General features: G+C 62.6%; 1 protein-coding gene across 1 annotated transcript in view; it reads left to right on the forward strand.

Moving 5' to 3' along the window:
* Nucleotides 1-606: 606 nt before the first annotated feature.
* DAGLA (diacylglycerol lipase alpha) overlaps nt 607-16,535 on the forward strand; it is a 22,069-nt gene continuing 6,140 nt past the window's right edge. The window contains exons 1-14 of the mRNA XM_077748829.1: nt 607-701; nt 1,323-1,534; nt 2,743-2,844; nt 2,972-3,110; nt 6,649-6,736; nt 8,653-8,787; nt 9,307-9,384; nt 11,121-11,245; nt 13,884-14,037; nt 14,379-14,462; nt 14,569-14,646; nt 14,980-15,060; nt 15,846-15,988; nt 16,307-16,375. Of these exons, the coding sequence (XP_077604955.1) occupies nt 607-701; nt 1,323-1,534; nt 2,743-2,844; nt 2,972-3,110; nt 6,649-6,736; nt 8,653-8,787; nt 9,307-9,384; nt 11,121-11,245; nt 13,884-14,037; nt 14,379-14,462; nt 14,569-14,646; nt 14,980-15,060; nt 15,846-15,988; nt 16,307-16,375 (1,583 nt within the window). The remainder of the gene's footprint in view (nt 702-1,322; nt 1,535-2,742; nt 2,845-2,971; nt 3,111-6,648; nt 6,737-8,652; nt 8,788-9,306; nt 9,385-11,120; nt 11,246-13,883; nt 14,038-14,378; nt 14,463-14,568; nt 14,647-14,979; nt 15,061-15,845; nt 15,989-16,306; nt 16,376-16,535) is intronic.

The raw sequence follows: 16,535 nt of genomic DNA on the forward strand, positions 1-16,535 counted from the left end.
GCTCAGTCAACAGATCCTTGCTGAGCACCTACTGTGTGCTGGGCACCCTCCCGCCTTCATGCTCGGCCTTTACTCCCACCTTCTCCCAGGTCTTCAGCCTTCTACTTGTTTGTTTGGGGCTGGGAAGCCCCCATCCCACCCCAAGGACTGCAAGCACTGGCCTGGTCCCCTGGAAAAAAAGGCAGCAGGGGAGCTGGGGGTGGGATGTGGTCCCATGGAGGGAGAGGCAGGGGGTGAGCCCAGGTCGTTAACGGAACTGAGCTGTTACTGTTGCCCCAGGGAGAGCCGATCCTAAAGGGCCGGCGCCAATCTTGGGGGCAGGAGAGTCCTCAGGGGTAAGGCCAAAGCCAGTGTCTCGCTGCTGAGGTCCTTTATACCGGCTCCGGGGGTGTGGCGAGGATCGGAGGTGGGTCCTGCCCTGACGGATCCGCATTTCCAACAGCCTGGGAGCCCCTGGGCTATCGTGCCCACGCCCGGGAGAGCTGCTTCTGTGCTGGCCACACCTGGCCAGGAGTGTGCCACGGCAGCCGGGGCAGCCACGGGGCCCTCCGCTGTCTTGCAGGAGGTGAGCACCAGGCCCGCTGAGCCTCTGCAGAGCCGCCAGCCATGCCCGGGATCGTGGTGTTCCGGCGGCGCTGGTCTGTGGGCAGTGATGACCTCGTCCTGCCGGCCATCTTCCTCTTCCTCCTGCACACCACCTGGTGAGTCGTGGGGCTGTGCCACAGGCCGGCCATCCGTCCTGCCCCCAGCTCCCAGGAGTGGGTGTCTGCGACGCCCACCACTCAGGGACATTCCCGCGTGGTGCCCAGAGACCCTGCGTGGCCCCCACTGGACCTGGCCCTGTGACCGGGTAGGGCTGCTGCTGCCCCCCCCATGCTTCCCTGCCCATGTCCCCGGAGGCACTAGACAGCAGGAGGGAGGTGGTCCCTAGCCTGGAGCCCTCCGCCCACCGAGTCAGGACTGGCCAGGGACCGCGGGAGGGGCCCACCTGCGCGGGCCCCTCATGCGCGCGCTCCCCCAGGTGTGTGATCCTGCCCCTCGCGTGCGCGCTCCCCCGGGTCTGTGATCCTGCCCCTCGCGTGCACGCTCCCCCGAGTCTGTGATCCTGCCCCCTCGCGTGCGCGCTCCCCCAGGTGTATGATCCTGCCCCCTCGCGTGCGCGCTCCCCCGGGTCTGTGATCCTGCCCCTCGCGTGCACGCTCCCCCGAGTCTGTGATCCTGCCCCCTCGCGTGCGCGCTCCCCCGGGTCTGTGATCCTGACCCCTCGCGTGCGCGCTCCCCCAGGTGTGTGATCCTGACCCCTCACGTGCGCGCTCCCCCAGGTTTGTGATCCTGTCCGTGGTGCTCTTCGGCCTGGTCTACAACCCACACGAGGCCTGCTCGCTGAACCTGGTGGACCACGGCCGCGGCTACCTGGGCATCCTGCTGAGCTGCATGATCGCCGAGATGGCCATCATCTGGCTGAGCATGCGCGGGGGCATCCTCTACACAGAGCCCCGCGAGTCCATGCAGTACGTGCTCTACGTGCGCCTGGGTAAGGGCCGTCCCCACCTGCACCCTCACGTTGGGCCCCCTCAGCCGTCCAGCCCACATCTGTTGGGCGCACAAGCGTCAGGCCAGGCCCCGGGCCAGCACCAGGGTCCGGTGGCAACGGGCCTGAGGGCCACGTCCAGCCCGCCGTCTATTATTGCAAATAGTTGGACTGGAGCCCAGCCACGCTCGTTCGTTCCCCCCACGGCTGCTTTTGCGTGACTCTAGCCAGCTGAGTAGTCATGACCGAGGATACAAGAGTCTAAAATACTTACTCCGGCTCTTACAGGGAGAGTTCGTTGGCCCCTCTTCTAGGCCAAGTGCGTCTCTCCATCTGCTTTGAAATCCTCCAGACAGGGTTACCCTTACCCCCCCTTCCCCGCAAGCCTCTGTGGGGCTCAGATTTGCTCCCCGGGGGGTGGGCTGGCCTGTGTTCTCTTTCTGGGCTTCGGCTCCAGCTGCTTTTCCCGGTCTTTCCTAGTGAACACTTTGTGGGGCTCCTATGAACTGTGCTAAGCCCTTGTTGACCAAGGGAGGAGCCATTATTGGTCTCCTTGTACAGATGAGGAATCTGCCCCCCCCCCCCCCGGGGGGGTTANGTTAATTAGCTCCGCCAAGGCCACACAGCTAGTGTGTGTGTGTCTGAGCTGGGGTCTGAACCCAGCTTGTCTGTCTCCAAAGCCCGGTCTCTGAGCTGCGGCAGGTGCTGCCTATGGAGCCGGGGTCTCTAATGCTGCCTCGCCCTGCCTCCCCCCTCCTCCCCGCCCCAGCTGCCCACTGGGGCTCCTCCTTCCTCCCGCCCCAAGAGCTGGAGCCTCCTCCTGGGAAATAGCGGTCTCCGGGAGTGACCCCTCTCTCGTCTAATTCTTCGCAGTCCTGTAACGCAGACGTTGTCACCCCATTTTACAGATGAGGATACGGAGGCCCAGGGAATTAGGGAACTTGCCTAAGGTACGCCTGATACCAGAGTTCACGGGCACAATTCTCAGATCCTAAGAGAGCAGAGAAATGCCGCTTCGCCGTCCGCCTTCCTCAGGGGGAGCCTCGGGGGCCCGAGGGCATTTCAGCTGGAACAGGTGGTGGGCACAACGGTGGCGAGGCCGCTGTGCCCCGCGGGCCCCCTCTGCCGCGGTGCAGGCTGGAGGCTCCGGGCCGTCCCTGGCGGGCCCCCCGCGGCCGTCCTTCAGCCAGGGCCCTGCTCTCTCCTTGCAGCCATCCTGGTGATCGAGTTCATCTATGCCATTGTGGGCATCGTCTGGCTCACTCAGTACTACACCTCCTGCAACGACCTCACTGCCAAGAATGTCACCCTCGGTACGAGAGCGCCAGCCCNACAGGGCCAGCTTAGGGAAGAGGAGGCTCCGGTGGCCCTTTCTCCAGAGCTGGCAGCCAGGGAGGTCACCCCGCGTCTCCCCTTCTCGTTTCCCTCCGCTGCCCGTAGGGATGGTCGTCTGCAATTGGGTGGTCATCCTCAGCGTCTGCATCACCGTCCTCTGTGTCTTCGACCCCACGGGCCGCACCTTTGTCAAGCTCAGAGCCACCAAGAGGCGGCAGCGCAACCTCCGGACCTACAACCTCCGGTCAGTCGGCTGGGCGGGTGGGTGGTCCCCTAGCAGGTGTGCGGCCAGGTGGGCACAGCTGGCCCCGGGCCGCCCCAACCTCAGCTCGGCCCGTGTGAGCCACGGGCATTGGCCGAAGTCTTAGCCTCTCCCTGCCTCGGTCTCTCGGTCTGTAAAACAGGACTAATGACAGCTCCTGCCTCTGACAGCTGCCGTGAGATTTAAATAAGTGGGAAAGGGTTTACGCCGCGCTCACACAGTTGGTGCGGGCTCAGTAAATGGTGCCCTTGTTACCACTGCTGTCACCTTCAGTGCTTTTTATTTTCTTTTTTCTTGTTTCCTTTTAAATTTATTTTGAGAGAGAGAGAGAGAGAGCACAAGAATGTGCATGCATGCAGGGGAGGGGCAGAGAGAGGGAGAGAGAGAGGCACAAGCAGGCCCCATACGGTCGGCGCAAGAGCCCGAGGCAGGGCTGGAGCTCCCCAGCTGTGATTTCATGACCTGAGCCAAAACCGAGAGCCAGACACTTGAACGACTGAGCCGCCCAGGCGGCCCCATCTTCAGTGCTCTTAACCACAGCGGTCATCATAGCAGGAAGCACGCATGACCCAAGCCAAGCATCACGTGTGCTGAGTGACGGCCGCTCCGTTGGGGGCCATTAGCATCACCCCCATCAGGCAGACAGAGCTAGGACACAGAGAAGTCCCGTGACTTGCCTGAGTGACACAGCCAGGATGGGATGGAACTAGGCTCGAGCCCAGGGGATCTGGCTTTATGGCCTTTGCTCCTAACCACTTGGCCTGGCTGCCCCTGGGATTAAGGGAGCTGGAGAAGATTAATCAGGGAAGGCTTCCTGGAGGTGGTAAGTTTTGCACAGCATTTCAAAGAGAGAGGAAAGCTGTCCCGCGTCAGAGAAAATGAGGGAGGGAATCTAGTGTCATAGTAATTCCTGTCTCCTGAAAGAAAGAGTGGGGAGGAGGGCTTCCTGGGTGCCGCACAGTGACTCTACTATGACCCTAGGCCCTGTGAGGAGCCCTTCCCCACCATCAGTCCCCTGGATTGTTTGCTGACCTTGGTGCTGTTAGGAGACCCATTCTATTGATGAGAAGTCTGAGTCCCAGAGAGGGCAGGTCCCTTGCCACAGGTCGTGCTGATGAGAATGGATGTGGTGCTCCATCTCCAGGGCAGGGGGACCAGGAGCCCTCAGCCTGGGCAGCGGGTCCCCCCGGAATTCTCCTCCCCCCCTCCCCCCCCACCCCATGCCTCTGCTCTCGGCTCCCCTCAGGCCCTCCACGTCAGCTCTGCTTGGCAGTCAGAGCCAGAGCCACACCCGCGCCTGGGCTGGCCACCTCCCAGCCCCAAATAGCAGGTCCAGGAGCCAAGGCCCTGGAGCCCGTTTTCCCTCGTGGCGCAGCGGGCCGCCACCACCCCGTCCCATTTTCGCACTCGGAGCCCGCGCCCCCACCCGACCTGGTTTCTGGGCTCCTGGGGCCCTGGAAAAAAAAGAAGTCTCCCCTCATTGATTCTGAGTAGCTGCCTTTGGGGCACCGGGAAGGCAACACCTTTGCAGTTGGGGGCTGGCGTTTTAATTAGAAAGTTTTCCTGTGGTTTCTGGCCCCATGGGGAATACGAGGCCACGCAGCTCAGGACTCCGACCTGTTGCGCCTTCTCCAGGTCTCGGCGGGGGTCGAGAGGGCAGCTGAGGCTGTGGCCTGGTTAATGTGACCACCTCTCTCTCAGGCCGGTCTCCGCTGACCCTCCCTCAGCTCTGAAAGCCAGCAGTTTTTCTAACAAGGACATNCGGCGTGGGGCTTGAACCCACAAACCGCGAGATCATGACCTAAGCGAAAGTCGGACGCTTAACCGACTAAGCCACCCAGGCGCCCCTAACAAGGACATTTTCAAGCCCGCCTGCCCTTCCCCCACTCCCAGGTGTGGGGGGCACACACAAGCCCCACCATGCCACACTGACATGTTATTTTAGCCACTGGAAGTCAGGAGCTGTTTAAGCCCTGGGCCCTCTCTCCTTCCAAGGAAATCTCATAGGGGTTGGGAGATGGATTATTCCCAGCACTGTTCCCTGGGCGCCTTGACCTTGGAGGGGTGTCTTCCCTCCCTTCACTTTAGTGAGCCCCAGGGCAGAGGAGTGCTGGGTCCGTGAACTTTCTGTGGCAGGTTCAGCATCTCTCTGCCGGTGTCCGACTCCAGTAAGTAGCCTGATACATTAGGCCAAACCCGTCACTGGCTCCGTCTGCCTCCTGGTGGACACAAGGGGTAGTGCAGTAAGGTGCATGGTCAGCTCTTCCACGTGCCAGAGGCCCAGCAGGAAATACTCTTTAAAAGGCCATTAGACTAGAAAGAGTTAGAGAATGTGATGCTCTAGGAACCCAGTTGGCCAGCCTGCTGGCCCTTCATCAAGCCCCTGGCAGGTGGGACATTGGTTTATGATGTAAGGCTGCCCAGGTCCCTTAGAGCCGGTAGATCCCAGAAGCAGCAATTATAGCCGTTGTTCCCTCTCCTAACGCCCCCCTCTAGCCCTAAAAAGCCCTGCGGCCTTCCCTGTCCTGTGGCCCATTGCCTTATGGGACCAGGGCTGCAGAGAGCAGCCAACAGACTCAGGAAGGAGGGCCGGCCTGTCACTCCTGATGGATACTAAGTGGCTTGTAGCCATTCAGGGCCACCCGCGCCTTCCCCTACTAACTACCAAGTGTCAGGATCTGAAGGGGCTGGAGGGGGCAGGGAGGGCACATGTCACAAAAGCAACCCAGCCCCTTCTCGATCAGCCTGGAAACAGACATATTTAACATTGGATCTCTTTACGTGCAAAATGCACTGATTTCTGGGCACCCAGCATTGGAAGGGGCTCTGTGGAGAATCGGCCAGTTGCTCTGCCTTTGGGTATAGATCCCCGACTCCCCATCAGAGCAGCTAGACACACTGGCACGGGGGTGGGGTGGGGGCGGGAATAGACAGGCACCAGCCATGGGGGTGAAAGGTGGGGGCCCTTGCCCCCTCTTGTGTAACAGACCCGAGGAGTTGAGAAATGCAGAACCTCATTTGCCCCTTAAACTTCCCCCCGAGACAGAGAGTGTTGGGTATCTGAGATCCTTTTCCGGGGGAAGTGAGACCGTCCAACTGGTCTGCTCCAGGCTTCGCAGTGAGTTGGCTGAGAGGCCCAGCCCCCTGCCGCCATCTCCCAGGGCTCGTAGTTTGAGCAGTTGGATACCTGAGCTACAGAGCAGCCCCCAGTTTGGGCTCCCACTTCTGACGCCCCCAGGGCACGCAGGTGTTCAGTCTGCCCAAAGCTGGGAGCATGGCCAGCGGTGTGCCCTCTTCGGCCAGCAGGGGTCCTCCCCCCAGGGGGCACCAGGCTGGCCGAAGGCCAGGTCACGGGCCACCGGCTTTGGCCAGGCCCAGGCCTGTTCTCTCCCAGACCTCCTGCAGGGGGGCCCTTTGCTGTGATCCTGGGAACAGGCTGCTCTGTTTCCAGCCCATCTGGGCCGAGGCTCTTCCGGCCCCGCCCCCTGACCTCACACATACCAACTCTCCCCCTTTGCAGGCACCGCTTAGAGGAGGGTCAGGCCACCAGCTGGTCGCGCCGGCTCAAAGTGTTCCTCTGCTGCACTCGGACGAAGGACTCCCAGTCAGTAAGTACTGGGAAGCCTCTCCCCTCGGGCTCACATCCTGCTGTCGGCCCCTCAGGAGCCCTCACTCCCTGGCAGAGGCGGGCGGGGCGGGGCTGGTCGCCGGGTTTTAAGCAAGAGCGAGGTGACAGCCTGATCACACGAGGATCTGTTTACACTGACCAACTCCCTCCAGCAGGTGAAACAGCCAGTGCCTTGCTTTGTCAAGGGGACAGAAAGGTTCCAAGACCTTCCATCCACCCCCGGCCCCTTGGAACTTACAGCCTAGTTTAGGGAGAACATATGGAAAACTCAGGGTGGCCTGAAAGCAAAGAATGGCACATGCCACCAGCTACAGTGACTCTGGAAGATGCTTCGGAACTGTCAGGTGCTGAGTCCAGATGCACACAGTCAGCCTGTGCTCCGAGGGGCTGCCAGCCGCAGGGCCGGGCCAGTCTGTGCTGGGCACTGCAGAAGGAAGGCCGGGTCAGCTGAGGGCGCCCCCTGGTGGGGAGGTGGGACCCTTAGGGTCTTCGAGGCTGAGCCCCTGCCCCCTCGTGTGCTGGCAGGGCCCCCTCCTCATTGTACAGATCAGGCAGCTGAGGCCCAGAGAGGTGGTGTGACTGGCTCAGCGTCCCACAGCTAGTTAGTGGCAGAGCCAGTGAGGTCAGGGCCCCACTCCCCGCTGAGCCAGACAGCAGGTGCCCCCCGCTCTGTGGGAACCACCGGAGGCCCCAGTGGCTCCTTCCCTCCATCAACCCCTGGTGAGCTGTAGAGTGAGTAATCACGTATAAGAAAGCCCACCCCCCCATCCCTAGAGGTTCCCTAGGGGCTGAGGATCACCCCCACGGGCCTCTCTGGGCGGGGTCTAGGGGTACGCACCAACCCCTCCTGGGCAGAGCTGGGAGCCTGGCAAAAAGGCAGAATATTCTGGGGAGGAGTAGCCCAGGATCTGCGTCCCATCACATGGCGGCCCCGGGAGCAGGTCCCGTCCAGAGCACATCTTGATCACTCTGCAGAGTCGTGGAAAATTTGAATTTAGTGAAAATCAGGGCGTCTGGGGACGGATTTGCGTCTCTAGGTCTGGCAGCGCGGGGCCGCTCGTGGCGCGGTCAGCCAGATCCGAGAGGGGGCAAGGCTCTGTTTGGCCTCGTTGGGCCTCCGAGTTTGTGACCCCTGATTTTTCTTCTCTTACAAGAGCCAGACACTCAGGGGTGAAAGAAAGCCGATGAGAGAGAACCGCTCGCCACGAGTTCGTTCCCATCACAGCCTCCCCTAAGAGGTCAGGGAGGAACTGGCAGACTCCTGAGGACCTGGCTGGAGGTCCAGGCTTGCGGGGAACCCCAGGGGCGGGGGCATTGGCCCAGCATCACCCCTGGGGCTGCAGCTGGGGGCAGCTGGGGGAGAAGGCCTGACACCCCAGAGTCTCAGCCCTTAGGAGGCCTTTCAGGGTCACAGCCGGTGGGAGGTGGGAAGAGACTCAGTGTGGAGAGGCAGCAGCCGGGAGCTCAGTTTTGGCTTCTCTGCTAGAGAGAAAGGCGGAGGAGAAGCAAGCCGGGCCGAGCAGGCCTTGATTCCTAGTGACTGGGGAAAGAACAGGAAATGGCTCACGTTGGCATCTGTGCGTGGTAGGCGGTGACGGTGAGTGCCGTAGGAGCTCTGAGGACAGGCGAGGGCCGGGAGGTGGAGGACGGACGAGGGCCGGTGGCTGTCCCAGACAGCTCTGGCCAGGTCTGCGGGACCCAGAGCCCAGGCGAGGGCCCTTGGGGTCACAGCTGCAGAGGGCCACGCGGGTTGAGCCCCGGCTGGCGCCGTGCACGTGCCGGCGCAAACTCGCACCGGGCCCAGAGCAGAGCCCCGGCCCTGGGGATTCACGCCCGGTCTCTCGCCCTCTCTCCTGCTCCCCTGCCCCCGCCTCCCTCCCCCCCTGGACCTCACAGGATGCCTACTCAGAAATCGCCTACCTCTTTGCCGAGTTTTTCCGAGACCTCGACATCGTGCCGTCTGACATCATCGCGGGCCTGGTGCTGCTCCGGCAGCGGCAAAGGGCCAAGCGCAATGCGGTGCTGGACGAGGTGAGCGCCCGCCCTCCTCCAGGACTCTCCCTCCTGTCCTGGTGCTGCTCCCCAGGTTCCCCGAGGTCACCCTCCGACGCCAGCTCCCCTTCCCTCCCGGGCTTATCCCCTCAGCGGCTGCTCCTGGCTCTTATTTGAGTGGCTTCCCTCTGCTGGGCCGCCTGTGGCTGCTACCCGGTCCAGAGGCCCTAACGAAGGATGCTCAGTGCTTCGGCCCTCTGCACTCGCCTCCATCCGACTGCCACCAGCATGTCCCAGTCCCAGCTAGGATCTCCCAGCATCCCCTACAAAACGCATTACCTTCAGCCTGGGCACCAGTGTCCCTGGGGGAGGGGGGGGATGCTTTCGGTGGAAAGGGAGCAGCTAGAAATGCAAGGAGACCTCGGGTTTGGGGAACTGGCTGCGTCATGCTCCTTTGGGATGCTGAGGCCCTTGGGAAGCAGGGGGGCCTGGACCCCCTTTGTCAGCCATGCAGCGGGACCTGGGGCAGCCAGCTGCCTTCACACACTGGTTTTGCAGGCGAACAATGACATCTTGGCCTTCCTGTCTGGGATGCCGGTGACCAGAAACACCAAGTATCTCGACCTCAAGAACTCGGTGAGTCAGAAGCACCCCCTGCCCCGCCCCACCCTGCCCGCCTCAGGGCCCTTTCCCTCTGCTGGGATGACCTGAGCAGAGCCACCTGCCCCGACAGCGGGAGCTGCACCGGCTCCTCCGTGAGTCCCCCTGCAGCTCTCCAGCAAACCGCTCACCTCGGTTCACGCACCCCTTCCTCCCAAGAACTCCCGCCCCCACCCCCACCACGCCGGTTGTTCAGACAAAACCCTGGACTCGGCTTGACCACGCTCAGAACACTTGGTCCTGGCCTCTTGAGGTTATGGAGGGCGTCACAGGGGCCAGCCGCTCTGATTATTGCCATAGCTGCTGTGATCATAAAAGGCGGCAGGACATGACCCGTCGGCTTCAAGCTTTTTTGAGCAGCAGAACCTCTTCCGGGGCATCTTGACTAGAAATCCGGTGTTTCGCAGGTAAAGGTGGGGCCGGTGCTGTGGCCAGGGCAGCCCCCTGCCGGCCCCCCCATACTGCAAGGGCGCTGTGCTTGCCGCCCGGGCCAAAACTGCAGCCGGCGGTCTCAGGAGCAAACCCACTTAGGGCGCCTTAGCGCCGCCACCGCCACCTTAGCTACGACCTTGAGCGCGTCCTCTGGCCCTGCGTGCGCGCCTTCCGCACACAGCTCTGGTGGGGAGAAAAGTAGCCATTCTGAGTCCAGTTCCCTGCAGGGTCTCAGCCGGGACCCATCTAGAAAGGATTCCCCTCTTATATCTAAATCTCCTAACAAAGCCTACATCTGTCCCCGCTGCCCAAAGTAGGTGTTTGCAGTCCCTCTGAAAACGGCCCACCCCTAGCAGGTGCCCAGCCCAGCTCTGCAGAGGCAGCCCGTGCCCCGCCCTCCAGCCAGAGCTGGGGTGCGGCCCGGGGGTGGGGATAATTCCCATCCTAAAGAGCAGACAGAGCGGACAGAGCTGGCCCGGGGATGGCTCTGCCCCTCTGGGCCCTTATTAAGGCGCTACCTAGTTCACTTCGCAAGATGACTAATTGCCCTCTTTAACTTTTACAAGGTGACTAATTCCCTGTAAGTGCAGGGGCCCTCCGCTGCCTGGCACACCCGGGACACTGGAAGCCGCTTTGCTGGGACACCTGTGCCTCCCGCGTCCTTCCAGCCCATCGGGCTGGAGACAATAGCCGCTGGCCTCAGACGCCAGGTTTCAAACTGGCACTTTTCTCTGGAGAGATCCCAATCTGCTCCAGACGTCCCTGGGGAGCCTGTGACTTGACGAGTCACACCAGGGTCTCCCTAGATTTGCAGACAAAAGAAGCCGGAGGCCGGGAGAGACAGCTGATGGGCTTGTCTGGTCACCCCATGCCTGCAGGGCCGACCCCACCGCCGAAGGCCTGGACACCCCCAGCTGGAGGGCCCAGGGCCTCTCGGGCTTAAACTCCCTTCCGGGGCCTGATCGCCACCCACACCTCCCCCCCTCTTTCCTTCTCGGAAAAAAACGGGCAAGGAAATCGATCTGGCGCTGCGAGTGTTTTTCTGTCCCCAAATCATTAATTCTGAGGTCGGAGCGGCAGGACAGGTCCCAGGAGGCTTCGTGCCCTGGTTGCATGGAGATAATTAGGGAAATGCAATTATCATCTGCAGGAGCGGCCCCGCCTCCGAGGTGGGGGCAGGGTGGGCGCGCAGCCCCCTCCTCCTTCTAGGGGAGCCCTGGGGCCTGGAGGGGGCAGGCCGGGAGGGCAAGAGGTGACCGCCTCCGCCTCCTGTCTTCCAGCAAGAGATGCTCCGCTACAAAGAGGTCTGCTACTACATGCTCTTTGCTCTGGCTGCCTACGGGTGGCCCATGTACCTGATGCGGAAGCCTGCCTGTGGCCTCTGCCAGCTGGCCCGGTCCTGCTCGTGAGTACCCCGTCCTGTCCTGCCCTTCTGGCTGGCCGCCGCGCGCAGAGGAGCCGAGGGAGGAGCCGAGGGCCCGCAGCAGGGCCAGCCTGTGGGGACACTCTCCCTAAACTGACTGTGCCTGCCACCCTCCCCGTCCCACCTCCCCTGTGGTCTGTAGCCCGCCTTTCCGCTCTCCCACACCGCCTCTGGGCCTCTCTGGGCCTCGACCTTTCTAGCTGTGCCTCGCCCCCAGCCAGGGGAGGGCGTGGGCTTTGGAATCACCCAGATTCCAGCACCTGCTTTGAACCCAGATTGTGTCACTCTCAGCCTTGGGCAAGACCACCTCCTTCCGTGTACAAGCCTCCGTTTCTTGATCTGTGTAATGGGCAAGCTGGGGCTGTTTAGAGAGGATAGTTGCCTAGCCTCTGGCACTGCCGTGTGGGTCTCTCCGCCTCTCAGCCCCTCCCCTCTGCCCACATCTTTCTTTGTCCTGCTCCTGTCCTGTGCTCTGCCTCCCTGAAAGGAAGGACTTTCCTGCTAGAGGCCCAGGCCACGGAGGCCTCTGGAAGGGCGTCAAGAAAGCCCTTTAGTGAAAGACTCTGACCCTCTTCCCAGGGAGTGGACAAGGCGTCTGCCCCAGCCCTGCCCGCAGCCCGCCTCAGGGGGCCCTGTGGACTCTGCCTTCCTAAGTGGGCCCGGGAAGGGCACAGCTGGAGGAGGCGCCCTTCCCCGTCCTCGGCATGTCCACCCTCAGTGCGGCCCAGACGGAAGGGGGACGGCCCCCTGGCTCCCTGGTCCCGAAAGGCTGGCAGGCTGGGAAGCAGCTTCTGTCTGTGACACCCCTGCCCTCGGGGCGGCCACACCCCTCCTGCAGTGCCCTTCGTCTCCAGAAAGCCGGGTGGCCCTGAGGACCTTGTTCTCCACATCCCCCCCCGTGACTCACAGAGTGGACCGCGCGCCCCACACCCCCTCCCACAGCGGGCCCTCCCAGCATCCCTGGGAGTCCCCGACTCTGCCCGAGAAGCTTCTCGAATTGAGCACGAGACCAGGAGTCCTGAGGCCTGGGCTCTGACAGACCCTGCTCCGTCACTCCCTGGCCGGGTGGGGACGTCCTTTGTTCAACGGCATCTGTCCCGCCTGCGCATGAGGGATTTCAGAAGCCAGGGAGTCACGGGCGGGCCAGAGAGGATTGCAGACAGGAGACAGACGGCTGCCTGAGAACAGGAATCTGGCCCCCAGACCCAGGCCGGCCCCTACTTGGCCCTGAAGTTGGTGGGAGCCTCTCCCAGTGTGGATTGAACTGGGGACCCGGCCGGGCCCTGAGTTTGCTCGGCGAGGCCGCCCCTCCCAGGGAAGTATGTAATAGCCCCTTAGACACCGCCTGCATGAAGGCAAGTTCTGGATTCTTAATAAAATCCCAGCGGTCAGGCAGACAGGCTCGTGCTCCCTCAGGGCTCCGGGGCTCGTCTGCTGGGTGCTGGCTCCCTCTGGTGGCCTGAGGAGCAGCTGCACCACTAACGGGGCACCCGGCTCTGCTGCTCAGCTCCTCATTGAGGGGGATGGCCACCCTGTCGTGCCTGGTGCAGGCGACACAGTGGTGAACCAGGCAGAGCCAAGCCTGCCCTCTGGAGCCATCGCCCAGCGGCGAGGTACAGACAGCACACAGACAGGGACCCGGAGCCTGTTGGAGCAGACGGCTGCTTTGGCGAAAAACAAAGTGGCCGTGCCATCAGGCTGGGAGACCCTGGCAGGGGCCTGGCTAAGCTAGGTGACATGTCCAGGGTGGACATCCCCGTGCCATACGTTTGAGCAGCGGCCTGAAGGAAGCGAGATGGGCTGTCCTGCGATGTGGCCAGTGCGTGCGAGGGCAGGCAGGCAGAGGGAAGTCGGAGGCCGCAAGGCAGAGACCCAGGGCCGGATGGGGCAGCGCCCTTGACCCTTGCGAGGACTCCAGCTCTGACAGTGGACAAGAAGGGCATCATTATAGGGTTTTGAGTGAAGTGACGTGGCTTGACTGGCGTCTCGGAGGGTCACCCTGGCTGCCAGTTGAGAATGTCAAGGATGAGAGTAGAAGGGGGAGACCGGTCAGGAGGCCTCCACGACACCCCAAGACTGAGATAATGGTGGAAGGGGTGGGCGCGAGAGAAGGTGGTTGGAGTCCGTTCCGAATCTGAAGGCAGGGCGAGCGGACGTGCCGACCGCCGGGCCGTGGGACGCGAGGTCGGCTCCATGTCTGGGACTAGGCAGGGAGCAGCTGGGTGTGGGGGTTCGGGGAGCACACGGGGGCGGACCATCGGGGACTGGGGCCTGGCATGGTTGGAGGGGGGCATCTGGAGACCGGGAGCAGGGCGGGCGGTTCAGTAGCTTGGAGGAGGTGTTTAGTGCAGGTATTTAGAGCAGGTGTGGTGAGCAAGAAGGAGAAGGCGAGAAGATCGTAGCTCGGGCGGAAGACAAGCCCCAGGGGGCTGCCAGTGAGGGAATAGCAGCCCAGGGGTGAGGGAGAGAGTGTCTGAGGGTGAGGGAGAGACCCACTGGTTCCCATGCAGCCAGAAGGCCGAGTAGGGTGAGGACCGTGGCACTTCCCAGGGAGGTTCCAGAGAGGACGGCAGACAGAGTGGCTCTCCCGGGTCTCTGAGCCCCCTGCCTCCCGTGCCAGGTGCTGCCTGTGCCCCGCGCGACCCCGCTTCGCCCCGGGGGTCACCATCGAGGAAGACAACTGCTGTGGCTGCAACGCCATTGCCATCCGGCGCCACTTCCTGGACGAGAACATGACCGCGGTGGACATTGTGTACACCTCCTGCCACGACGCGGTGAGGGACCTGCACTCCCTCTGGCGCTGGGAGGCGGTGTCCGGCCCCACACCCAGCACTGGGGCTTCTCTGCCAGCCTTTTGGGGGAAGGGATGGAGGGAATAGGCAGTGAGGGCCTGGGGAGGGGGCGGCGGTCCCTCTAGACCCTGAGGTCTGAGCTGGAGGGATGCCTAGCGGGCAGGGTGGGCGGTGTGCTGGGTGCGGGGGAGCCCCGCCAGCCTTGCGGGGCCCATCCGCCGGGGGAGCCGATTCCTTAGCCAGGAAGACCGCTTAGGCCGCTCATTCCCGGAGTCTGGCCCCATCCCAGGGCCATTCGGCTCATGAGCACCCCCCCATCCTAGGTCTATGAGACCCCCTTCTACGTGGCAGTGGACCATGACAAGAAGAAGGTGGTGATCAGTATCCGAGGAACCCTCTCCCCCAAGGTGTGCCGCCTGTGGCCCCCAGCCCGCCCCCGTGGACACCCTCACAGCCCCCGAGGGGCGCCTGCCCTCCTCACCACACCCCTCACCTGTCCTCTCTCTCCACAAGGACGCGCTGACAGACCTGACCGGTGACGCTGAGCGCCTCCCCGTGGAGGGGCACCACGGCACCTGGCTGGGACACAAGGTACGCCCCCTCCTGGGCCCCTGAGGGCCCCTTGCCTTCTCTCCTCCCCTGCTGGCACCCAGCCCTGTCTCCTTGCTGNCTGTCCCAGAAAAGCCTGAGAGGGCAGCTGGGAAGTGATCACACCGGTTTCTGGTAGACACACAACTCTTCTGAGCCTCAGTTTTGTCATCTGTGAGCTGGGACTGATGTGATAAAGTGCCCGCCGGACCCCACAGCCAGGTTGTCAGGAGGGCCAGAGGGGAAATGGTTGGGACAGGATTAGGAAGCTTCCAGCCGCTGGTTTTACTGGTGCCGCCCTACCCGTGACGGCCACCTCTGTTCCTCCTCACCCAGGGAATGGTCCTCTCGGCTGAGTACATCAAGAAGAAGCTGGAGCAGGAGATGGTCCTGTCCCAGGCCTTTGGGCGAGACCTGGTGAGTCATTTTCCCTGCCAGCGAGCCTCTGCCTCCCCCGCGGGGCCGCCCTGGGGGCAGGAGCCACAGCAAGCCAGGCTCCTACACTCTCCTTTGATGCCTGGCTCCCAGCAGCCTCCTCACTTGCTCAGCCTCTCCCACCCGCCCTGACCCCCNCCCCCTTACTCTTTTGCCCCAGCATTTCTTGGGCTCCCCTGCTCAACACCACCCAGTTGCAAGCACCTGCTCCGTGCCAGGCACTGGAGGCACAGAGATGGTTAGGGCCATGGCCTTCAGAATCTGGCGACAGAAAACCATTGCAGGGCCGATCGAAAGGGTGTTGCCTCTGGTCGGGGTGACCTCCCAGCGTGCTGACAAATGCCCTTCCCTAAGCCAGGCAGTCCTCGGCCTCCGGAGAGCCCAGTCTAGTGGTTGGGACATGGAAACAGGCAGGTGAACAAATGACTATAATAGAGTATAACCTTTATGGAACATACGTTCTTACGCTAGAGTATAATCGCGAGTGTAGACACAGTGTCCAGGAGGGAAAAAGCTTCTCCTGGAAAATCCAGAGGGCATCTCTCAGGAGGTACTCTGAGCAGGGTTTTGAAGGATGAGTAGGAGTTTGTTAGAAGAGTCTCCCCAACGAGTTGCTCTGCATGAGTCTAGCTTGGCCCTTCTCTGCCCCCAGCAGCCACGTGGCACAGACACGATCCTGGGACTCTGGGAGGGCCCGGCCACCTCCCTGGTCTCAGCTGGTCTGGCAGTCAGCGGGGCAGGGCTGTCAGCTTTCTCTTGGTTTTCAGGGCCGCGGAACCAAACACTACGGCCTGATTGTGGTGGGCCACTCCCTGGGTGCAGGCACGGCTGCCATCCTCTCCTTCCTTCTGCGCCCCCAGTACCCTACCCTCAAGTGCTTTGCCTACTCCCCACCAGGGGGCCTGCTGAGGTGAGCTGCCTGGGGCCTCAGAGTTGGCTTGGGTGGGGGTGGGGGGGTAAAGACTTTGGAGCCAGCGGGGGCCGGGAACTGGGCTGGAGAGTCTGGCTTCTGGTCACGTGGCGGGGCCTGGGATCGGCCTGGTAAGTGCAAGGCGGGGGTGTTCTGTCAAATGCCGGGCAGACCCCAGGATCTCTGCCCGGCAGAGCCTCGCTGGCAGGAAAGGCGCCCGTGAGCTCCCCAGAGGGCCTGGAATCGAACACCAACCCGAGGGGTGCTGGAGCAGGACCGCCCACCACTCCTGCCTCAGCGCCCCGCCTTCCTTCGCAGCGAGGATGCCATGGAGTACTCGAAGGAGTTCGTGACGGCCGTGGTTCTGGGCAAGGATCTTGTCCCCAGGTGAGTTGCAAGTCACAAGTCGTTCCCTCTCTAACTGTCCTGGTCAGCTGTTCCTCCAGGGGCGAGGGGAGGGGATTCCCATCTCCCCGGGGAATCCCAGAGTCCCAGAGACTGCAGAGCAAGAGGTCCGGGCCTCACTGGCCAGACCTGCCCCCGTCCC

This window comes from Crocuta crocuta, unplaced genomic scaffold (assembly GCF_008692635.1).
Source record: "Crocuta crocuta isolate KB4526 unplaced genomic scaffold, BGI_CrCroc_1.0 scaffold323, whole genome shotgun sequence".
Taxonomy (NCBI): domain Eukaryota; kingdom Metazoa; phylum Chordata; class Mammalia; order Carnivora; family Hyaenidae; genus Crocuta; species Crocuta crocuta.